This window comes from Ranitomeya variabilis, chromosome 6 (assembly GCF_051348905.1).
Source record: "Ranitomeya variabilis isolate aRanVar5 chromosome 6, aRanVar5.hap1, whole genome shotgun sequence".
NCBI classification, from domain to species: domain Eukaryota; kingdom Metazoa; phylum Chordata; class Amphibia; order Anura; family Dendrobatidae; genus Ranitomeya; species Ranitomeya variabilis.
This window is the reverse complement of record NC_135237.1, coordinates 370576802-370602664: the sequence shown is the minus strand read 5'-3', so window position 1 is coordinate 370602664 and position 25863 is coordinate 370576802. Positions and strand designations below refer to the sequence as shown.

Sequence of the window (25863 nt, the reverse complement as noted above, 5' to 3'; positions counted from 1 at the left end):
GCACCCCCGACCCCTCAGGGTATGTGCAGGCTGGCAGTAAACGCTGCGATTTGGATGCTATGTACTTGTGCAACGTCCAACTCGCAGCGTCCAGATGTTACAGCATAGTGGTCGGCATCTCAAAAAGTCTCATGTCCACTATGCATCCACAGACTCCCCGCAGATCACCTGTGGAGAAGGACATGCGGCGCATCTCTCCAGTCAGCACCATGTCCATTTCTCTTGTGGGCGTTAGTCTCCGCAAGAGAAGTGTCACCAATAGAATGTTCAGTGAACACATGCGAAATCACCTGCGTTCAATAGACTGCAACATTTTGGCCGCAGCAAATCTGCGTCAAAAGTGCTGCCACTTCCAGATCATGTGCACCCGGCCTCACAGTCAGGGCCTCCCTTATGAGACAAAGCGGCTCGGTGATATCCTCCCGAATAAGATGAGTACCCCTACTTTTCACAGCAAGGATCTCCCGCATGACACAAACACCGCCACAGCAATGTCCTCCCTTTAGAGACAAACATCAGTGATGTCCTCTTACACAAAACACACACACACGTCCTCCTGCACAAGGTAAGCACCCCCTAGCCCTCACAGCATGAGTCTCCCACATGAGCCAAGCACTCCCTACCCCCCCACACAGCAAAGGTGTCCCTTCGCAACACAACAAGGGGGCTCAGTAGAAGTTCCCCTCCTCCCCCGGTTAGCCTTCATTGAAATGACTGAGAAATTAGAAGACCAATTGAGTTTTGTAAAAGGAGACTTGACAGAAAATATATATCAAGGGCCTGTATATGGAAAAATAATACTCTGTAAAATGTGCACCTTAGTTTGGATATTGTATTTAAAGTGATGTGGCCTAATACTCTTCTTTTAATGTCTGCCATTTATTTCCTTCCAACAGAGCCATTAGTCCAACCACTTTTCCAGAATTTCACAGTGCGTTTCAAACACCTCTGTTTCACCCGACCCCAATCCATCCGAAGACGCAGCCTGGTCCGGAAGTGCGGCAGTATGACCCAGTAACTGGGAAACTCATCCGGAAAGCATCCCAAAGTTCCAGTCAGTCCCCATATATACAAGCACCTTGTCCGTCACTAAATGTACCTGTCCACGGAGAGCATTCATCCTTCAGGTACAAGAATCTGTAAGGCAGGGCCGCAGTTAAACATGATGCTGGCCTGTATTTTGTGTTTTTCTTTTGTTTAGATTTTTGTCAGAAAGTGTAACTTAATAAACATTGTAAAGGAAATAACGATGTATTCATTGTGTGCTGTATACCTAGATTTCTGTATGTACCAGGTGGGTGGGCATTGTGATGAGTATAGCGAATCCACTAAATGAGGAAACGTTTTGTTTCCTAAAATCTTTCTTACAGACGGAATTAAAGTGAAGTGAAGTGCAAATATGGGGAAGTTTGCTTTAAGGGAATTTGTCACCAAGTTTTTTCCACTTCATCTGAGAGCAGCATAATGTAAGTGCAGAGACCCTGATTCCAGTGATATAACCCCGCCCACACCTCTGATTGTGTACACTGTACATGCAAATAAATCTCCTAATCAGTGTTGTGGGCCGGGTTATACAGAGCTCCACATTCGGAGCACTTGTTGAGCTGCAGCAGATAAAAACGTTTTTAAATAAAACTGTAACAAGCAGCCCAGTAAGAGACACATCAGTGGAATCAGGGTCTCTGTCCCTACATCATGCTGCTCTCAGATGGGGTAACAAAAACCTAGTAACAGATGCCCTTGATTGTAGGGTCTCTAAAGCAAACTTCTTCACTAATCATTCACTGTAAGAGGTATTTAAAAGGAACCTGTCACGTAAAAAAATATTACCCTGTGGATCTTGGGTTAATCTGAAGATTAATAGTGCTCTGAAGCTGCCCAGTTCACGCACTGAAAGCCAGGCTGCTGGGAGGTATTTTAATTTATTCCTCCTGGCTGCCTCGGGTTTTCAGACATGTGCCTGGACTGGTGCAGCTTCATTCACTGCTCAGTACGTAGTAAGCTGCTGCTGTAACAGAGCCCCCAACACTAACTGACAGCAAGTTCAGTATTACAGCTGGCTGTCAGTCAGTCTAAGCACACCAGAGGCAGTGCTATAGCCGCTCTCTTCTTACTGAGCGGTGACTGAAGCTGCGTCAGCCTTGTGCAAGTTTACATGCAAACAATTTATAACATTTTTGTAACTCAGATCCGTTTTCTGTGGCACCACTGTTAACAAGTTGCCACTTGTGCTTCCTTCCATTAAAGCTACATTCACAAATCTGTATATATTTTTACATTTGTACAAAACATCATTTTTTCCATGTGGCATCTGTTTTTCATCAGAGTTGCATGTGTTTTTTTGGTTTTTTTTTGTTCTTTTAATTTGATTAAAAAAAAAACTGAAGCAAGTAGTGTCTGAAGTAATTTTTTTATTTTTATTCATTGACCCTTAAAAATGGATTGGTGGAATAGAGGTGAAACACGTAAGGAACAGTGAAGTACCAGTAGGTCTTCCATGTTTTATCCGTTTTATCTGGATCCTCATAGACTGAAGTGAACAAGTCTGAACCGCAAAACAACTAAGAATAGGACATGCGCTGATGTCCTTTTTTTGTTCGCCCAGAGCATATGCTCAGTCTCACAGATCCGACACATGGATAAAACGTTATAGGTCCACATGCTGTCTGAGAAAGAAACTCTGCACATTTGTGAATTCATCCTGTGATTGTCTCATGAAATTGATGGCACTCCCTTATGAGGCGTTGTTAATTCCACAGCGCATTACAGACAACATCGCTGTCCCCATCAGGGCTCACAATCTAGATTCCCCATCAGTATGTCTTTGCAGTGTGGGAGGAAACTTGAGTACCCAGAGGAAACCCACGCAAACATGGGGAGAACATACAAACTCCTTGCAGATGATTTGAGCCACTGTGCTGCCAGCCCCTTTTTGCCTGAATGATGACCAGGCAAGCAATTTTCTCAGATGCTGGTATAACGGGAGGGGAGGCTTCTGTCGGCAATATAGAATAAATGAATGGCCTGCCTTGTATTGTAGGAGTTGTCCACCCAATAGAGAAAACATCTGATCCTGTCACCCGCCATCCCACGGCATGCTATGTTGCTTGCTTCTTCATTGATTCGGCCAGTAATGATTCACTCCCTGAACCCACTGGGGATCCTAAATGATTGATGATTAGCTAGTCCAGATTAACACTCAATAGTAACCTTTTCTTTCCACCAACTGTTGTGGGAGTTCTTGGTCTTTGGAGAGATAAGGACATTGCTAGCTTTGCTGATCATATTCATCTTTTGGGACTTCAAGAAGCATGATGAATAAGGTCAAGAAAATGCAGTCAAGCACTGCAGCGCTAGGGCTAAAAACAGGCTGGTGACATCTGTGGAAGTGCGGCATGAGGACGGCTATTACTGGATGATGAAATATACGGATTTTTCAAAGAATTACATCTTTAATTTTTCTATAATACTTTTGCGTTCTCTCTTTTATATGAAATGATGGCTCCACTATATGGTCACAGGCACTTTATTAAAAGCCATAATTTTCTTGCCGTCTTTTTTTTTTTTTTTTTATTATTATTTTTTTAACGGTCCATTAGAATTAATATGGGGATATGTGATTGCAGCCCGCACTTGGTATATTCTAAAGTAACAGTGTAAAAGAAAGAAAAGTTCTCTGGGGCTTTCTAGTTTGATGAAGTTTAATAAAGAATTTTGATCTGAGTAATGAAAGCCATGACTGACTGAAATGGCGCTGTAAGGGTAGTCTAAGATTCCTCCCAGTGGGGAGGACAATACACAGGAAGCACATGCAGTGTGTTAAGTTTACGGCATGCACCATATCATCTAAGTATGGGAATATGTTTCTATTGACAGAGTAGTTCAGCCTCATGAAGAGCAAATGTTTGATGATGAAGAGCTGCCTACGGAAAGTACAGGAGAGGAGCAGTCTGGCCCGGTACGGAGAAAACGTCAGCCAAGCATGTCTGAAACGATGCCTTTATACACACTGTGTAAAGAGGACCTGGAGAGCATGGATAAAGAAGTAAGCCTAATAACTGACATACCTATCTAACATAAAACCAAAAAGTCACTGCTATTGAAACTATCGATTGTCTTCCTGAGTAGGCTGTAAAAATCCACTTTGTCACTATTCACATGTGCAATTTTTAATGTCTCATACCAGTTCATTGCTTTTGTCCTTTAACCCCTTCCCGACCTTTGACGCATACGCTGCGTCATGAAAGTCGGTGCCAATCCGACCTGTGACGCAGCGTATGCATCATGGAATGATCGCGTCCCTGCAGATCGGGTGAAAGGGTTAACTCCAATTTCACCCGATCTGCAGGGACAGGGGGAGTGGTACTTCAGCCCAGGGGGGGTGGCTTCACCCCCCCCCCCCCGTGGCTACGATCGCTCTGATTGGCAGTTTCACTTTCAACAGCCAATCAGAGCGATTTGTAATATTTCACCTAAAAAAATGGTGAAATGTTACAATCCAGCCATGGCCGATGCTGCAATATCATCGGCCATGGCTGGAAATACTGAAGTGACCCCCCCCACCCCACCGATTGCCCCCCCCAAGCCACCGATCTGTCCCGTAGTCCCCTCCGTCCTGTGCTCCGCTCCCCCGTCCTCCTGTCCGCTCCCCCCGTGCTCCTATGTCACCCCCCCCGTGCTCCGACGCCCCCCCGTGCCCCGATCTCCCCCCCCCCCCCCCCCCTTATACTTACCGAGGCTCCCGGTGTCGGTCCGTCTTCTCCATGGGCGCCGCCATCTTCCAAAATGGCGGGCGCATGCTCAGTGCGCCCGCCTAATCTGCCGTTCGGCAGATTCGTTACAAGTACATTTTGATCGCTGTGGTAGGTTCTATCACAGCGATCAAAATAAAAAAAAAATAATAAATAAACCCCCCCCTTTATCACCCCCATAGGTAGGGACAATAATAAAATAAATAAATTATTTTTTTTTCTTTTTCCACTAGGGTTAGGGTTTCAACTAGGGTTAGAACTAGGGGTAGGGTTAGGGGTAGGGTTACAGGTAGGGTTAGGGTTATGGCATGTGCACACAGTGCGGATTTGGCTGCGGATCCGCAGCGGATTGGCTGCGGATCCACAGCGGATTGGCCGCTGCAAATTCGTAGCAGTTTTCCATCAGGTTTACAGTACCATGTACACCTATGGAAAACCAAATCCGCTGTGCCCATGGTGCGGAAAATTCCGTGCAGAAACGCTGCGTTGTATTTTCCGCAGCATGTCAATTCTTTGTGCGGATTCCGCAGCGTTTTACACCTGTTCCTCAATAGGAATCCGCAGGTGAAATCTGCACAAAAAAACACTGGAAATCTGCTGTAAATCCGCAGGTAAAACGCAGTGCCTTTTACCTGCAGATTTTTCAAAAATCGTGCGGAAGAATCTCACATGAATCCACAACGTGGGCACATAGCCTTAGGGTTAGGGTTGGAATTAGAGTTAGGGTTGGAATTAGGGCTAGGGTTGGAAATAGGGTTAAGATTAGGCTTGTGGTTAGGGTTACGGATAGGGTTAGGGGTGTGTTGGGGTTACAGTTGTGGTTAGGGTTGGGATTAGGGTTAGGGTTGGGATTAGGGTTAGGGTTGGGATTAGGGTTGGAATTAGGGTTGTGGTTAGGGGTGTGTTGGGGTTAGGGTTGTGATTAGGGTTATGGCTACAGTTGGGATTAGGATTAGGGGTGTGTCGGGGTTAGTGTTGAAGTTAGAATTGAGGGGTTTCCACTGTTTAGGCACATCAGGGGTCTCCAAACGCAACATGGCGCCACCATTGATTCCAGCCAATCTTGCGTTCAAAAAGTCAAATAATGATCCCTCCCTTCCAAGCCCCGACGTGCGCCCAAACAGTGGTTTACCCCCACATTTGGGGTACCAGCGTACTCAGGACAAACTGGGCAACAACTGTTGGGGTCCAATTTCTCCTGTTACCCTTGCAAAAAAAAAAAATTACTTGCTAAAACATAATTTTTGAGGAAAGAACAGTTATTTTTTATTTTCACGGCTCTGCGTTGTAAACTTCTGTGAAGCACTTGGGGGTTGAACGTGCTCATCACACATCTAGATAAGTTCCTTGGGGGGTCTAGTTTCCAAAATGGGGTCACTTGTGGGATGTTTCTACTGTTTAGGCACATCAGGGGCTCTGCAAATGCAATGTGACGCCCGCAGACCATTCCATCAAAGTCTGCATTTCAAATGTCACTACTTCCCTTCCGAGCCCTGACGTGTGCCCAAACAGTGGTTTACCCCCACATATGGGGTACCAGCACACTTACAACAAACTGGGCAACAAATATTGGGGCCCAATTTCTCCTGTTACCCTTGTGAAAATAAAAAATTGCTTGCTAAAACATCTTTTTTGAGGAAAGAAAAATGATTTTTTATTTTCACGGCTCTGCGTTGTAAACTTCTGTGAAGCACTTGGGGGTTGAACGTGCTCACCACACATCTAGATAAGTTCCTTGGGGGGTCTAGTTTCCAAAATGGGGTCACTTGTGGGGGGTTTCTACTGTTTAGGCATATCAGGGGCTCTGCAAACGTAACATGATGCCCGCAGACCATTCCATCAAAGTCTGCATTCCAAAACGTCACTGCTTCCCTTCCGAGCCCCGGCATGTGCCCAAACAGTGGTTTACCCCCACATATGGGGTATCAGCGTACTCAGGAGAAACTGGACAACAACTTTTGGGGTCCCATTTCTCCTGTTACCCTTGGGAAAATAAAAAATTGTTGGCTAAAAAATCATTTTTGAGAAAAGAAAAATTATTTTTTATTTTCATGGCTCTGCGTTATAAACTTCTGTGAAGCACTTGGGGGTTCAAAGTGCTCACCACACATCTAGATTAGTTCCTTGGGAGGTCTTGTTTCCAAAATGGGGTCACTTGTGCGGGAGCTCCAATGTTTAGGCACACAGGGGCTCTCCAAACGCGACATGGTGTCCGCTAATGATTGGAGCTAATTTTCCATTCAAAAAGCCAAATGGCGTGCCTTCCCTTCCGAGCCCCGGCATGTGCCCAAACAGTGGTTTACCCCCACATATGGGGTATCATCTCGTACTCAGGACAAACTGGACAACAACATTTGGGGTCCAATTTCTCCTATTACCCTTGGGAAAATAAAAAATTCTGGGCTAAAAATCATTTTTGAGGAAATAAAAATTATTTTTTTATTTTCACGGCTCTGCGTTATAAACTTCTGTGAAGCACCTGGGGGTTATAAGTGCTCACTATGCATCTAGATAAGTTCCTTGGGGGGTCTAGTTTCCAAAATGGGGTCACTTGTAGGGGAGCTCCAATGTTTAGGCACACAGGGGCTCTCCAAACGCGACATGGTGTCCGCTAACGATTGGAGCAAATTTTCCATTCAAAAAGTCAAATGGCACGCCTCCCCTTCCGAGCTTTGCCGTGCACCCAAACAGTGGTTTACCCCCACATATGAGGTATCGGCGTACTCAGGAGAAATTGCCCAACAAATTTTAGGATCCATTTATCCTGTTGCCCATGTGAAAATGAAAAAATTGAGGCTAAAAGAAATTTTGTGTGAAAAAAAGTACTTTTTCATTTTTACGGATCAATTTGTGAAGCACCTGAGGGTTTAAAGTGCTCACTATGCTTCTAGATAAGTTCCTTGGGGGGTCTAGTTTCCAAAATGGGGTCACTTGTGGGGGAGCTCCAATGTTTAGGCACACGGGGGCTCTCCAAACCCGACATGGTGTCCGCTAAAGATTGGAGCCAATTTTTCATTGAAAAAGTCAAATGGCGCTCCTTCCCTTCCGAGCCCTGCCGTGCGCCCAAACAGTGGTTTTCAGCCATATAGAACCCTCAAACTGACTTCAAATGTGAGGCGGTCCCTAAAAAAATGGTTTTGTAAATTTTGTTGTAAAAATGAGAAATCACTGGTCAAATTTTAACCCTTTTATAACTTCCTAGCAAAAAAAAAAAAAAAGTAGACAATGTGGGAAATGTTATTTATTAACTATTTTGTGTCACATAACTCTCTGGTTTAACAGAATAAAAATTAAAAATGTGAAAATTGCGAAATTTTCAAAATTTTTGCCAAATTTCCGTTTTTTTCACAAATAAACTCAGAAATTATCGACCTAAATTTACCACTAACATGAAGCCCAATATGTCACGAAAAAACAGTCTCAGAATCGCTAGGATCCGTTGAAGCGTTGCTGAGTTATTGCCTCATAAAGGGACACTGGTCAGAATTGCAAAAAACGGCAAGGTCATTAAGGCCAAAATAGGCTGGGTCATGAAGGGGTTAAAGTAATTACCAGTAAGCTGCACAAATTTGCGTCATCGCAATAGTCATATACTACAGAATGTCAGAAACCCCCTCTTTCCCTGGGTGACATGACAACCGATTTGAACCTTGCAATCTACTCCTTCAGATGTCTAACCATTTAGATGACGCTGGTGGTACCATGTTGCTCCAAACATAAGACAAGGATTTTTTTTACATTATTTTTGGCCCCGAAAGATACCCTAGGGCTTATTTTCAGGGGATGTCTTCTATTTCATGAAAAACAATCCCAAAAAGAAAATGAGCAAAATTGAGATAAAATACAAATTATTGAAAAATGCTAATTAAAATCTATATAGATCAATAAGCCAGTAGATGGCACCACATAACAAATAAATAGGGAAAGGTATGAACATAAAATTACCCTAGAGTAACCCTGAGTGGAGTATTCCTCAAGTGATACAATTTCCAAAAGGAATTTTACCTAACATGTATGTGACAAATAGGTAACCATTCATTTTGGAAATTGTAGGTCTTAGCATTTCATGAATTATTTGTTACGTGATGCCATCTATTGGCTAATTTATATATTTACTCTGTCGCCTCATTGGGGGACACAGGACCATGGGTGTTATGCTGCTGTCCACTAGGAGGCGACACTATGCATAATCTGAAAAAGATTAACTGTGGCTCCTCCTCTGCAGTATACACCCCTGGACGGCATCAGCCTTCTCCAGTTTTTGCTTAGTGTCGCATAGGAGGCACACCTAAAAGATTTTTACTCCGTTTTTTCCGACGGGATTACAGATGAAGAAAAGAGGGGCTCCTTCCTCGGCCCCCTATTATGGGGTGCCCAGTTGAAGTAGAGATGGCTATTCCCCATGTTTCTCCTTCCCCAGTCCCTCGGGTGCTGGTTCGAAGTCGAGACCCCCCCCCTCCTTCCCCAATTCCTTTTGGTTTCTGGGTTGAGGTTGAGGCGAGGATAAAGGCCCCTGAAGGTGACAACAGCACCCTCCCTATCCCCCTCTGGGGGGGTATTAGGTTGAGACACCTCAGGTAGGGCCTGTACAGGCAGCATTCTACAGCTCCCAGCAATGGGCCAGCACACTGCGCCTGCATCCAGGGACCCCAGCCCTGCTGCGGGCTCCTGTTGGGGCCGGGGGGAGTGCAGGCAGGCATGGCACATACAGACACAGGGTCCCCTGCACCCCTGTCTCTGCGGCAGCACCAGCTCTATATTGCCTCAGGGAGACCCCAACCGGGCTCCCCCTTCCGCTTATAGCCCCACCGCCATCCTGCCTTTAAATCCGGAGGGGTCCGGTTCAGATCCGACCCCCTCCCGGACTTTCGCGCCGGCCTGGAGCCCTTCTGGGCCTCAGGCATTTAATTTAGGCCCCGGCTTCAGCCTAGCTGAAGCTGCCGCCTCCTCTCCGCCCCCCGGCCCGCCCCCCGGATGACAAATATGACTCTACAGTGTCATAAAGGGGGTGGATTGAGACAGAAAGGGCACGTTTTTACACAGCCTTGCCACCTTTTTCCAGCTCTCCGCCCCCTTCTCCCTTCTCAGCAGCCATTTTTCTGCTGCAGATTAACCCTGCATCTCCCGGTCTGCAGGACCAGGGCCAGGCAGCCAGTCTCCGAGGGGCACAGGACTGTGGATCTTCGGCGCTGGACCTAGGGGCACACTGGTGGGGTAAGATCACAGCTGGGTTTTTTACTCAGCTGTGAATCCATATTACCTATAAGGCTCCCCTATAGGTTTCTCTACCCCTGTAAGGTCCTCTGCTGGCAGCCCTTCTGCACTCTGTGCACTATGCCGGGCTCAAGGTCCAAGAGAACCAGGCAGAACTGCTATTATGCATTCTGCACAGCCTGCGGGACCGCTCTCCCCAGTAGTAGCACGTACCCGCATTGTCAGAACTGTATACAAACTAATGTGTCAGAGCCCCAAAAAGCCCCTGCCAATGCCTCGGTGTCTAATGCCACGCCGGAATGGGCTACTCTGATATCGCAATCTATGACGCTGTCTATAGATAACCTAACCTCCACATTGCTTCAGGCTCTGCAGGGTCATGCCCCGGCTATGACCGTTACCCAGCAAAGGGAGAGCTTGACTCAGGAGCAAGATGACCCTGGCACATCCAGACGCAAGCTGACCCATAGATCAAGTCCATCTGCGTCATCCCATAGCACACGGTCATCCCCCTCTAGGGATAGACACCGTATCTCCAGGTCATCTAGACCGTCCCATTCCAGGGACAGACCATACAGATCTCCGCAATCCCCGACCAGAGAAGGCCTCCTCCCCGGCCCACTCAGCAGGGGACGCCTCAGTGATACACAGGATTCGGAAGGCATCTGCGACTGACTCAGACAGAGAAACGGAGGGGTCCATGATCCCAATCCCTCTTAGCAATACAGCGCTAGTTGAGGACATAATTTCATCCATCCATCGGGTGCTGGACATTTCTGATCTGCCACCAGAGGCCCCAGAACATAAGATTTCCTTTGAAGGACCTCTGAAGCCGCCTAAGGTTTTCTCTAACCACCCAGAGTTTAAGGCGATCCTTAAAAAGCAGCTCTCACAGCCTGAGAAAAAATTCGCTAATCGCAAATATCTGGAGGCGAGGTACCCCTTCCCACAGAAAGACACCAAGGAATGGACAGATCCACCTGAAGTGGACCCCCCTGTCTCTAGGCTGGCAGCACAGACCCTCCTTTCACTGCCAGATAGCTCAACCCTCAGGGACGCAGCAGACCGGCAGGTAGAACGCATGGTTCGTTCAATTTTCGAGGCAGCAGGCAGCAGGGGCATCCCTGGCTCCCGCGTTCGCCTCAGTTTGGGCTGCCAAGGCCATTCTGGCCTGGGCAAAGAATTTACAAGCTCTCCAAGCATCCGCTCCTGAGCTGTCGGACCAAGCGGTTCAAATAGCAGTTGTAGCAGACTACATGCTCCATGCAGCTCTGGATTCAGCAAGGGGAGTAGCGGGGATAGCATCAAACGCCATCACGATTCGGCGTATCCTCTGGCTGCGGGAATGGAAAGCGGACGCAGCCTCAAAGAAGTCCCTCACGCACCTCCCCTACCTCAGTGGGAGACTTTTCGGTGAACACTTGGACACTATGATATCCAGCGCCACCGGGGGTAAGAGTACTTCTCTTCCCCAACTGAAACCTAAACGCACTTACAAGAAGCGTAACCAAACTCGATTCCGATCCTTTCGGAATTCCTCTGGCTGGTCCGTCTCGCGTCCAGCACAAAATCGTAACCGTTCCCCACGCAGGGACAACTCACGATCGACACAAAGGTCGGACAAGACCTGGCAGTCAAAAGCAGGCCAGCCTAAGCCCAGAGGAGGTAAATCTCAGACTTTCTCCTCATCATGACTCACGGACTCCGGAAGACACCACACCAGTAGGCGGCCGACTTTTGCTCTTTCATCAAGTCTGGCTGCCTATTACAGAAGACAGGTGGGTCAGGGAACTAGTGTCTTCCGGATACAAAATAGACTTCACCTCCAACCCACCGGACCGATTCTTCCTCTCTGTCCCCCCAAAACCGCCAGCCAAGGCTCGTGCCTACCACCAAGCGGTCTCGCTTTTTCAAGCAGGAGTCATAGCACCGGTACCCACGACTGACCGCTTCCAAGGGTTCTACTCCAATCTGTTCGTAGTTCCCAAGAAAGGAGGCAGCGTACGGCCCATACTAGACCTAAAACAGCTCAACAAATATGTACAGGTCCGTCATTTCCGCATGGAGTCCCTTCGGTCCATCATTGCGTCCATGGAGAAGGGAGAATATCTCGCCTCCATAGACATACAAGACGCATACCTGCATACCCATTGCACCTGCCCATCAGAGGTTTCTCAGGTTCGCAATAGGCCAGGACCACTACCAATTCGTGGCTCTCCCTTTCGGACTCGCCACGGCTCCCAGAGTGTTCACCAAGGTCATGACAGCCACCATGGACGTCCTGCACTCCAGAGGCATAGTAGTCGTTCCATACCTGGACGATCTACTCATCAAGGCTCCCACCTTCAAGGACTTCGAGCTCAGTGTCTCAATCACAACCGATACTCTGTCGCATGGGCTGGTTAATCAACCTACAAAAGTCATCACCAACCCCGAGTCAGTCCCTGAACTTCCTGGGAATGTTATTCAACACCTCCAGGGGTCTAGTGCTCCTTCCCAAGGACAAGGCACTGGCTCTCCGACTAGCAGTTCGCACCCTCCTCCGCAAACCCCCTCGATCTCTACGGTTTGCCATGAGAGTCCTCGGCAAGATGGCAGCAGCAATAGAAGCTGTCCCATTTGCCCAGTTTCACCTCAGACCTCTCCAACTAGCTATTCTCAAGTCCTGGGACAGGAATCCCTTTTCTCTCGACAGGGAGTTCCAGCTTACGTCGTCAACCAGGAGGTCCCTGCACTGGTGGCTCAAGCCAACCTTGCTAGCAAAGGGGAAATCCTTCCTCACAGGTCAATGGAAGGTTCTGACCACCGACGCGAGCCTGACGGGTTGGGGTGTGGTGCACCTACACCACAGGGCAAGTGGTCCCCAGTGAAAGCGACCACGCCCATCAACATCCTGGAAATTCGTGCCATCCTTCTGGCATTGAGGGCCTTCCATCACTTACTGGCAGCCTCACATCAGAATACAGTCGGACAATGCCACGGCTGTGGCATATGTGAATCACCAAGGGGGGACCCGCAGTACCCAGGCGATGCGAGAAGTGTCACACATCCTCCGCTGGGCGGAGGACACGGGGTCGGTTCTTTCGGCGGTCCACTTCCGGGTGTGGACAACTGGGAAGCAGACTTCCTCAGCCGACAAGGAATAGACTCGGGAGAGTGGTCTCTCCATCCCGAAATTTTTCACCAGATCTGTCTCCGCTGGGGGACCCCGGATGTGGACCTAATGGCATCCCACTTCAATGCCAAGGTCTCCAACTTCATGGCCAGAACACACGATCCGCGGTCGCTCGGAGCAGACGCTCTGGTTCAGGACTGGACCCAGTTCCAGCTTCTGTATATTTTTCCACCTCTCCCCCTGATATCCAGAGTGGTGAGGAAGATCAAACAAGAGGGAGTTCCAACCATCCTAATTGCACCGGACTGGCCCAGACGCACATAGTACGCCGACGTCGTACAACTCACAGCAGACGCCCCCTGGCGTCTCCCCGACCGCCACGATCTTCTATCACAAGGCCCGTTCTACCACCAGAAATCAGGGGCTCTCAATTTGACGGCGTGGCCCTTGAGACCTGGGTTCTAACCCAGGCAGGGCTCTCGACGGACGTCATTGGAACCATGATCAGGACACGGAAACCCAGCCTCTGCCAAGATTTATTACCGTACCTGGAAAGCTTTCTTTACCTGGTGCGAATCTCGTGGCCAGATCCCACTCCCTTATTCCCTACCCAAAGTACTTGGTTTTCTCCAATCGGGTCTGGAGGCCAGGCTGTCATTGGGCTCACTTAAGAGCCAGGTGTCAGCCCTCTCAGTGCTTTTTCAAAGGCGCATTGCTACCAAGCCGCAAGTAAGGACTTTCCTTCAGGGGGTTTCCCGATTGGTTCCCCCCTACAGACGACCACTAGAAACGTGGGACCTCAACCTGGTCCTGACAGCATTGCAGGAACCACCCTTCGAACCCCTTAAGGAGGTCCCGCTCCGCCTTCTTTCCCAGAAGATGGTTTTCCTGGTGGCAATCACCTCGCTACGCAGGGTGTCTGAACTGACAGCACTCTCCTGCAGACGGCCCTTCCTGGCTTTTCACCAAGACAAGGTAGTTCTTCGTATGGTCCCATCCTTCCTTCCGAAGGTTGTGTCCAACTTCCACCTCAATGAGGAAATTTCACTACCATCCCTTTGTTCCGGTTCATAGAGTGGAGAAGGCTCTGCATACGCTTGACCTTGTCAGGGCATTGCGTATATATGTATCTAGGACTGCATCCTTCTGGAGGTCTGATTCTCTTTTCCTCCTTCCGGAAGGCGGCCACAAGGGTCTGCCAGCTTCCAAAGCTACCCTTGCCAGGTGGATCAAATCCACCATACAAGAGGCCTACCGCCTTAAGAATTCTCCCCTTCCAGCCGGTATTACGGCACACTCTACACGGGCGGTAGGGGCCTCCTGGGCCATTCGGCACCAGGCTTCGGCACAACAAGTGTGTAAGGCGGCCACTTGGACTAGCTTACACACGTTTACTAAACACTACAGGGTTCATACCCAGTCCTCAGTGGACGCGAGCCTGGGTAGATGTGTCCTGCAGGCGGCGGTGCCCTAAGTATAGGGGCCTGTCTGCACAATATTCGTCCATTGCTTCCCACCCAGGGACTGCTTTAGGACGTCCCATGGTCCTGTGTCCCCCAATGAGGCGACTGAGTAAAGGAGATTTTTGTGTACTCACCGTAAAATCTCTTTCTCTTAGCCTCTAATTGGGGGACACAGCTCCCACCCTGTTGCCCTTTCCAGGCCGTTGTAACTGTTGAGTTCTCATATTGTTTACTTGAGCTCGTACATAGTTGCCTTCTTACAGGCATAATTATGTTATTCGTGTTACATAGTTGCCTTCTTACAGGCATAATTATGTTATTCATGTTACGTTCCTCCTGCTGCTTTTGCACAAACCTGGAGAAGGCTGATGCCGTCCAGGGGTGTATACTGCAGAGGAGGAGCCACAGTTAATCTTTTTCAGATTATGCATAGTGTCGCCTCCTAGTGGACAGCAGCATAACACCCATGGTCCTGTGTCCCCCAATTAGAGGCTAAGAGAAAGAGATTTTACGGTGAGTACACAAAAATCTCCTTTTTTTTTTTGTATTTTAGTTTGCATTTTCCAGTAAATATGTATTTTATCTAAATTCCATATTAATCCTAATACTGGTTGTCACCTTTTTTTTAATCTGATCTGCTGTTCTAATGGTGGAGAACCAGATATTATTATTATTGTACATTTTTATAGCGCCATTTGTTCCATGGCGCTTTACATGTGAAAAGGGGGCAAATATAGACAAATACAACTAAACATGAGCAAAAAACAAGGCACACAGGTACATAAGGAGACTAGATACTGTATTGATTATGGTTTAAATTGCCTTACAATTCTTATTCTCTGAGACTGATTGCTAATATTGCTTTACCCCCAAAAGAAAGACACTCACCAGACACCAATTACGGTAGAGTTGGCAACTGGATGAGTGTCCTCACACAAATTTGCTTCATGGTCAGGTCCCCCTGACTGTGTTTGGCACTCTGACCAGAAGCAGAAAGAACACTCAGTAGTGAAGTGATAATGGAACTTGATCTTTGTACAAGAGCTGCAGTGTAATGCTGCTGGAACGGCGAGAAACCGGACAAGGACGAAGATCTCGGTGTGACAGCCCATCCTCCATCGGCACTTGCCAACTCTAATTGTTTAGGGTCTGGTGAGTGCAATTCATTTGGGGGTGTCTGCTCTCTTTGATGAAGGGTTGACTATTCTTTAACTTTTTTACCTACCTGGACACTTTATTATTGAACCTCAGCTAGGGCTTATGTTCGGGGTAGGTCTTATTTTCAAGGAAACCATGTGCGATTGACCTCTCAGAAGAAGATCTTACCACAGACTCGATTACATTTTTGTACCCAGACAACTGTTGCCAAATGTAATAAGCTCTACAATCCTCCCTAATGTTCACTCAGATCACTCCATAGTACTACTCCAAACAAAACTACTCAGACCCCTCTCCGTTATTAGATCCTGGCAACTGAATGAGTCCATCTTAAATTCCCCAGAAGTCGTCGCACGTGTTACAAAAAAACTTAACCAATATTTTGAACAAAACGATACCGATGAGGTCTCGATTCCTACTCTATGGGAAGCACATAAGTCGGTAATTAGAGGAGAACTGATCTCTATTTCTTCGTACTTCAACAAACGAAGACAACAAGAGTTGAGAGCCTTATATGACGAGATATATGAGCTAGAAACACAACACAAAAAACAACAGGAACAACACACTCTAAATGAACTTATAAAAAAAAGGCAACAATTGAAAGAAATTTTAAACTTAAACTCTGCCAAATGGTACGCCTCCTGGCGAAACAAAATGTTCATACATGGTGATAGAGCTTCAAAACTAATGGTATCTAGACTAAAACGACGCCAAGCACGCACATATATCCATACCATTAAATCCTCAAATGGTCAGTGCACCCAAAACTATAAACAAATTGAATCTGAATTCTTAAATTATTATAAACAACTTTACAATCTACGCCCAAAAGAGAATGATACTGACAAATCTAAAAGATTACTAAATATTAAAACCTTTCTGACTCGCTTGAACCTCCCTCAGTTGACAACCTCTCAGCAACACCTCTTAATCAAATCATTCCAGCCAGATGAACTCCGGTCCGCCCTGTCAAGGAGCCCTCCCGGAAAAGCCCCCGGTCCTGATGGTTTACCTGCAATATACTATAAGTCCTTTTCCCAAATACTACTTCCACATCTATTAAACATGTGTAACTCAGTATTGAACGGCGAACAATTCCCTACGCAAGCCTTGGAAGCTAAGATTTCACTAATTTACAAGGAGGGCAAGGATCCAGAGCAATGCAGTAGCTACAGACCAATCTCGTTATTAAACGTAGATCTGAAATTATTTGCAAGCATGATAGCACGCAGAATAGCTGGATTTTTGCCATCATTGATATCTTTAAACCAAACAGGCTTCGTTATGGGAAGGGAGGGAAAGGATAACGCTTATAAAATATTGCATCTTATGCACTATGCTAAAGAAAGAAAACTACCTTTAGTTCTCCTGGGGACAGACGCGGAGAAAGCCTTTGACAGGGTGGACTGGATGTACTTAGGAGAGACCCTGACTTGCTTTGGATTCCCACATCAACTAACTTCCTCAATAATGAGTATGTATCGAGAACCCAAGGCTCGTATTAGAATAAATGGCTCCTTAACAGACACATTTACAATCTCAAACGGCACTCGCCAAGGCTGCCCCCTATCGCCGTTACTCTTCGTGTTAGCGATGGAACCTCTACTAAGTGCCATACAACAGAATCCTCAAATTGAGGGCATTGAGTTAAGGAAAACGCAGTACAAAACGGCGGCCTTTGCCGACGACCTTCTCGTACTGATGACTAGACCACTCAAAGGCTTTCCAGCTTTGATGTCATTACTAGAGGAATATAGTACTCTGACAAACTTTAAAGTCAATCTTTCCAAATCAGAAGCTTTGGACCTCAACATACCCACTCGCACCCTTGTTAAACTGAAAAAACTATATCCTTATACCTGGCCCAAACAATATATCACATACCTTGGAATTAAGATTCCCAGAAACCACAAAGATTTATTTAAACTTAATTACGACCCACTAATTGAAAAAGCTAAGTCTACCATACAATCTTGGAGAGACCAATTCCTATCGTGGACAGGGAGGAAAAATTTATTAAAAAGCTTAATACTCCCCAAGTTTGTGTACCTATTCCAAATGCTGCCTATCCACGTCTCAGAATCTTACCTGGCTAAGGTAAACTCATTGTTCCTCAGATATATCTGGAAAAATATCAAACCACGAATAACTTACCGCACACTAGTATTAGCTAAGTCTAATGGCGGAATGGGTGCACCTGATGCTAGGAAATACTATTACGCTGCAATATTGACACGCTCAAGACCTAATTCGTGGCTCTCAGAGTAAGCAATGGCTTAGGTTGGAGAATGAACTTTCATCTCTACCTATCAGATCGCTCCTGATGACTTATGTCGAGAAGCGACCTCCTCCTTCACAATCCAACCCAATCAGTCAAACACTCATTAGGATCTGGGCGAAAGTACATAACATGCTAATACCTCCCTCATCTCCATTACTCAAACTTTCAGACATCCTAACCCACACATTCAAAATTGATAATAAAATACATAACAGCCAGCAAGGTCCAAACACACCCATAGACCAACTGTTTGAAGATGGAGTGCTCTTGCTGCTCTCTGAAATTAAAAAATTAATGGGCCTATCGAATTTCAACTTTATACAGTACTCTGCCCTCAAAGAATCACTGAGAATAATGCATTACAACCCTGACACTACCCGCAACCTCACAACCTTCGAAACTCAATGCGCAAGAGTATCCAAACCACTGAAGACACTATCCACTTTATATCAAACCCTTTTAACTGAAGACCTTTGTTTAAAAAGAGCATATATAACAAGCTGGGAAAAGGACTTGGGTTATACTTTTAATAAATCTCAAGTCCAACATATCTACAAACACTCACATGGCCCCACAAGCTGTGTGAAAACACAAGAAAACTCCTTTAAAATAGTATCCAGGTGGTATATCTCACAAACTCAAATACGGATCTGGAAATCAGATGCTACTACTTTGTGTTGGAGATGTAAAAAAGGAACAGGTGACTATCTACATCTATGGTGGTCATGCCCCACTCTAAAACAATTTTGGTCTCTTGTTGAGGCGACCATTCTAAACACCACAGGGGAAAAACTGAAACTGACACCAGAATCTGCTCTTTTGAATCTCCCCATTTGCCCTAATCTACCTCGGCGCACTTCCACCTTAGTCTACAACATCATAGCGGCTGCAAAGCTACTGGTGCCGTTACATTGGAAATCAACAAAAATCCCCTCACTCTCACAACTATTAGCCAAAATTGACCAACTTTACAGAATAGCTGAATTAGCAGCCTCCGTGAACCACACAACCTTTTCGTTTAAAGAAACATGGAGCCCTTGGGTTCTCTATAAATCCAACAACCATCCGATACTTGAAGACTTACATTAAACAAAGTCAACTGCAAAATAAGGTGCTCCCCTCCCCATCTACTTCCCTCAACCCTGACCCCTCCTTCTCTATTCTCTCTTCTTCTCTTTATTCTATCCCTTTAAATAGAAATTAGACTGATTTCAAAAAATGATTGATAGCAGAATATATTACCTATCGTTTAGTTTAAAACTGGATTTTTATACCCTTCAATTGATTTCTGCTTGTTGTTCATACATTATATTGGTCTTACCTTTATACACTTCGAGTAGCTTCAAAGCTTTATACTTATTTTAAGAGACCTTATTCGAAGACTCGTTTTTGATATTCTGTTAATTATTTCTTTTACTTCACGTATGTTTGTATATCTGCTCTTTTATAAAAATTAATAAAAAGAACATTGAAAAGAAAAAAAAAAAAAGACCTCTCAGAAGCAAGGATTGGAATGATGTTGCTTGTATATGGGGAATTAGGTTTGATAAATTTCCCCAGATGTCTCTGAATTTATTTAGATCTAAACGGCCCCGTCCTTTTAAAGTCAGAATATTTTCTTTTACAAGGCAAAATCTGAGAACAAGAGAATCCATAAGGTAGTTAGCCACGCAAAGGACTATCTGTTCACATAGCATTCTGCTAAGAAAAGATCTGCCTTTTCGCCTGTTTGTTTTCCTTTGAAAATGCGGCTGATTCACAGCAGCTTATACTGTTCAAGAAAAATATCTTAAATCTTGCCTTTCCTTCTGTGGATGTGTGCACATGTGAATACTAACCAGAATGGCTGACATTTTCAAGTGTTGTATGCTTACTTTTTCTGGACGGTAAGTATTGATGTGCGTGTCATGAGACATCGGGAGCCGTGCTTATTAATTTGTATGAGTAATTCTGCCTGTCTTGTATTGATTTGCGCCGGTGCACTCAATATTTACTTAACTACCAGGAATGGAAAGGAACGTGACCTGCACAAGCTGTGGTAGGTGAAACGGTCCAAACTAATTAGAAGTACCAGCCCCTCCAAGAGTGGAGTTATTTTAGAGGAAATGTTAATTCAGCTGTACTGTCCAGTGCAGCAAACACTAATCCCCATCTTAAAAAGATCACTTATTCCTCAGTGGTGCTGAAAGAAAATACGTGTTTTGAGATTTTTTTTCCCTCCTGTTTTTTTTTTTTTTAATGCAATATATAACTAATATTCCATGGCATTTATGCACAGTCATGCAAAAATTGTAAATTCTATAGACCTGCAACTTGCTGTAAGAATTGTCGGTCTGTGAACAAAATGAAATCTCTTATGTATTTGCCACATGTCTGTAGACGGTTCTCATTTTTTTCCCACCTTTAATTTGCTCCTTTAACCCACTTCTGTTTTAGCCTGTTTTTTCCCCCCTCCCCCTTTTCCCCCCTCCCCCTTTTCCCCAGAGTTATGAATTTTACTTTTCTGTCCACATAGACATGAGTGGGCTTGTATTTTTGCTGGATGAGTTGTATTTTTGGATGACCCCATTCATATTACCACATAGTATACTCGATAAACTGAGCAAAAATTCCAATAGGGGAGAAATTGTGGGAAAAAAAGCAATTCTGACAGTACATTGTTTTTTTGGGAATTGTTTTTACTGTGTTCATTTTTGTTGTAAAAATAACCTCACAATATGATTCTCCTCATCAGTATGTATATATTACGGTTTCTGATGCCATTTTTTACCCCCGAGACCTGTAATGTTTTTATTTCTCGGTCTATTGATACCATTTCAACAAGCTCATACGGAAGTTGCATTTCTAAGAAAAAAAAAAAAAATTATGAACTTTTCACTGTAGAAGAGGGCTAACTTTCAATTACCCCCCCAAAAGAAATGGTTACCGTAACAAGTCAATTACATTTAACCCCTTAGTGACGGGGCCACATTTTTAAAATCTGACCAGTGTGACTTTATGAGGTAATAACTCTGGAACGCTTCAACATATCCCAGTGGTTTTGAGATTATTTTTTTCGTGACACATTATACTTTATGATAATGGTAAATTTAGGTTGATATGTTGTGTTGATTTTCTAAAAAAATCTGAAATTTGAGAAAAAATGTTAAAAAAAAAAAAAATGTGCAATTTTCAAACTTTGATTATCTCTTTAATTCAGATAGTCATACCACAGAAAAACATTAATAAATAACATTTCCCTCATGTCTGCTTTACATAAGCATCATTTGTAAAATGTTTTTTTTTTTTTTTGTTAGCCTTTTAGGAGGTTTAAAAATGTAGCAGCAATTTTTCTTTTTTTTTCAACAAAATTTGCAACATTTATTTTTTTAGGGACCTATACAGGTTTGAAGTGCGTATAGGGGTCCTATATATTGGGAAACCCCCAAAAGTGATACCATTTTAAAAACGGCACCCCCTGACAGAAATGAAAATGTGTATTTATACCACCTAAATGCCGTTAACTTCTGAACACGTTACAACAGCCGACAGACTCTAAGGGTATGTGCACACGTAAGAATTTCTTGCAGAAAATTCCTGAAGAAAACTGGACATTTTCTGCAAGAAAACCACATGAGTTTTTTTTCGCGTTTTTTTTCCGGAGCTTTTCCAATGCATTATATAGCGGGAAAAACACGAAAAAAATGCAAAATTAATGAACATGCTGCGTTTTTTACCGCGATGCGTTTTTTCACGGAAAAAGCGCATCATGTGAACAAAAATTGCAGAATGCATTCTAAATTATAGGATGCATATGTATGCTTTTTTTTGCGTTTTTATCGCGTTTTTGTAGTGAAAAAACGCTAAAAAAAGCAACGTGTGCACACAGCCTAAGGCCGGTATTTGGTTATGAATTGCCATGGCAAACATGAGGACCACACAATCATGATCTGAGGGTGTCGATGGGGTTAAAGAGGGAGCCCCCACACTCTGTTAACCATTTATATGATGTAGTCACTATTGACAGAAGCATCTAAGGGGTTAAACAGATTTGGACAGTGCCAACACTGATCGTGGCTAATGCAGCAAGTTGTCAGCTATAGTGGGCAGCCGACATCTGCTGGATTGTGACCTGCATGGGGACGCTATTCTCATATATCTCAGGTCCGTTAAGATGTATTGGCTGTCATTAAGGGGTTAATATCAACATTTATTGGATATTGCATTTTGTGTACCTCTTTAATACCCATGTGATGGTACTTTTTATGAGATTCACATGCCTCATTGGCAAATTATAATTGCTCAAGAAAAACTGCTTTTAAAGCAGTGGACACCTTTACAACACTGTATTGTGTTATTCACTTTTTTTACTATCTTACAAATTAGGCTAAATAGACCAATCCTTTTTTTTTTTTTCTTGCTAAAGTAGAATCTGTGCAACTCCCTCTATATAGTGGGCTGTGCTGCTTCTGACATAGCTCTAAAGCCTATACACTTTCTGTAACTAACCTAGTCTAAAGGTACCGTCACATAAGCGACTCTGCAGCGATACAGACAACGATGCCGGTCGCTGCAGCGTCGCTGTTTGGTCGCTGGAGAGCTGTCACACAGACCGCTCTCCAGCGACCAACGATGCCGAGGTCCCTGGGTAACCAGGGTAAACATCGAGTTGCTAAGCGCAGGGCCGCGCTTAGTAACCCGATGTTTACCCTGGTTACCAGTGTAAAATGTAAAAAAACAAACAGTGCATACTCACCTTCGCGTCCCCCGCCGTCCGCTTCCTGCACTGACTGTGAGTGCCCGCCCTAACAGCAGAGCGGTGACGTCACCGCTGTGCTGTGCTTTCACTTTACGGCCAGCGCTCAGTCAGTGCAGGAAGCGGACGGCGGGGGACGCGAAGGTGAGTATGTACTGTTTGTTTTTTTACATTTTACACTGGTAACCAGGGTAAACATCGGGTTACTAAGCACGGCCCTGCGCTTAGTAACCCGATATTTACCCTGGTTACCATTGTAAAACGTCGCTGGTATCGTTGCTTTTGCTGTCAAACACAACGATACACGGCGATCTGACGACCAAATAAAGTTCTGAACTTTAATCAACGACCAGCGATATCACAGCAGGATCCTGATCGCTGCTGCGTGTCAAACACAACGATATCGCTAACCAGGACGCTGCAACGTCACGGATCGCTATCGTTATCGTTTAGTGTGAAGGTACCTTAAGTGTTTGAGACCGCAGCAGGGAGGGAGATGAGGTTGTGTGTAGAGGGAGAAAGGCACCTAAGTCTTCGGGATGGCATATCACACAAGCTGTATTCATTCAGAGTAAGGGTGGCAAGGATGGCATAGACTGGGCAGGAAGGAGAAGGTGGTTAACGGGGGAGATTGTGGGCTTAAATGGGGGATATCCATACAGAAATGTAGGAAACAGTGGTATGCTGTGCTGCTAACCCTTATTAAGTATACTTAGTGTGAACTGCCCCTTCTAGTGCTCCTGGATCTGCACATCTGCTATTAAACTGCTTTATTAGACAGGACCAGACCCAGCCACACATTTCTGATAGACTACCAGCTGAGAGAAATAATTGTCTTCAGCTTTTTGCCCAACCGCTGGCCACGTTTATTATAAGGAAGGTTAAAATCTCAACTAATAGGAAAAACATTGTTTCTGTATAGGGAGAGGAGGGGATTTGTTGTAGGGATATTTTCTCTACTTCTTATCATGAACCAAGTATAAATTTGATATGTACATGCTGCAGGGAGATCTACCGTGTACTATGCGTCCTGACTGTATGGAATTCATGTCCAATATTTTCCTTCTCTTGTATGTATATAAATTGGAAAAAAAAATGAATGCAAGGTGTGGGTTTTATTTTTTAGACCCTTTTTATATAATTTTCCTCCCTTTATGGGTATTACACACACGCGTAATTTTTATTTAGCCATGTTTTTTGGGGTTTTTTTCTACTTCTAAGTTTGCAGCATGTCAATGCTTTTAGCGTTTTTATTAATTTGAATGGGTGAAAAATGCTGGAGAAAACTCATCTAAAAAAATACAGATCTTGAACACTGTGTTTTTCCTGCTAAGAGATGTGTTTTCAGGGCAGGGAAAAATACTGCAAAAGCTCAATGTGTGAACACACCTAAACACTAGATTTCCGAACTTGTATTACACCCTAAACATTTCTGTTTCTAAGAAGGTAGCTCCAATTCCGTCATTTACAAGTGGGGACTTCAGCATTCCCAATTAGGGCAGTAATTACATTTTGACGACAAACTGGCTCCTTAACCTAGAAACAGAAATGTTTGGGGCGCTTTATTTATAATTTATACGTAGTTCTGAAATCTCCAATGTTGAAAGCGACAAATATATAGTCGTTAATGATATCACTAGGAAGCAACATTATTAATGAAAAAGAAATGTAATTACCCTCCCAATTAAGAATATTGAAGAGTTGGGAGAGGCTGCTTGAATATAAATTAATCTTGCGTTTTACTGTGTTAGAAGTTTTACGTATAAAACATTTCAGAAGTTCCTTGCTGTAGTCATACCGCTGTTCTGTCAAAACCAGCAGAGTCAAAGCTGAATGACAGCTCTTGCCTGCCTGTGTAATTCTGCAGGCTTCTATAATGTAAGCGCTGGCGTACATGCTAGTTACATTCCTAAGAAAGTAATTGTTCGTAGAATGAAAGGGAGAAATAGATGTGTATATGCCTATGATTTTGAGCAATTAGCCTTCACAATTTTAATGTGTCATTTAGAAGGCTGAGCCCTTTGGGCTTAATGTTGTTTTTTTCCTCTCTCTCCCTGTGATTTCCGAGTATTTTTATCTGCCTGTCTTAACAGTTCACCTGTGTGCTGTGAACAAAGAGGGCGCAGCGGGGGGCACGTTCCGCTCTGGGTGCGCAGTACAGAACATTTGACCACGCATCGAGTGGGTAATAATGAGAACTACTTCTGTACCCTGTGGTGGCACTTTTGAGCACGTACACTCATAAAGAACCTAAAAATAGCTGAATAACCGAAGGAACAGCAGGTTTCATTTTAAAGCATAACCTTGTTATTGAAATTGGTTTACAGTATTTTAATGCTTTCACAAAATAATTAATGGCTTTTTATTCTGCTTTCTCCTCTCCACTGTTCTACTCCCACCATCTCATTTCTTAGCTTATATTTTTACATGATATATACCGGTGTATAAATATATCTCAACCCTGCATGAAAAAGTGGAGATGAGGTTTTATATGTGCTAAAAATAGGTGGTTTTAATGGGATGGCAAAAATTAAACATTAGTTTTAGTTAATGAATCTTGGAACATTGTTCCATGTGTTCTTATTGTTGAACTTAAAAGGGAGTTTGGCAGGTCAAAGTGACTGTTCAAACCATTGGCGTGGCCAAACAAGTGCACCATCCCACTTAGGCTATGTGCACACGTTGCGGATTCTCTGCGGATCCGCAGCGTTTTTTGCGGTGCAGAAACGCTGCAGATCTGCAATTGATTTACAGTACAATGTAAATCAATGAGAAAAAAAAATGCTGTGCACACTTTGCGGAAAATCCGCTGCGGAAACGCTGCGGTTTAAAAGAAGAAGCATGTCACTTCTTTTTTGTGAATCTGCAGCGTTTTTGTTTTTGTACCCATTCCATTATAGAAAACCGCAGGGGTAAAAAACGCCGCAAATCCGCAAGAAAACCGCAGCAAAAACGCACAAATGCTGCGGAACCGCACAAAAAACGCAATAAATCCGCAGGTGCGTTTTCTGCCAGGAGAGGCAGAATCCGCACCAGAAATTCCTAAGCCTAATCCGTAACGTGTGCACATAGCCTTGGTGTTGATGGAAAGTTTGTGCATCCTTCATTTTGAGCCAAATTAAAACACACTTTTGCTGTACTTG

General features: G+C 44.6%; 1 protein-coding gene across 3 annotated transcripts in view; it reads left to right on the top strand.

Annotated features, from left to right (window-relative positions):
- Nucleotides 1-25863, top strand: part of CTDP1 (CTD phosphatase subunit 1) — a 149120-nt gene that overhangs the window by 60606 nt on the left and 62651 nt on the right. For all 3 annotated transcript variants that reach the window (XM_077270046.1, XM_077270047.1, XM_077270049.1), the window contains 2 exons: nt 897-1127; nt 3877-4045. In XM_077270046.1, the coding sequence (XP_077126161.1) occupies nt 897-1127; nt 3877-4045 (400 nt within the window). The remainder of the gene's footprint in view (nt 1-896; nt 1128-3876; nt 4046-25863) is intronic.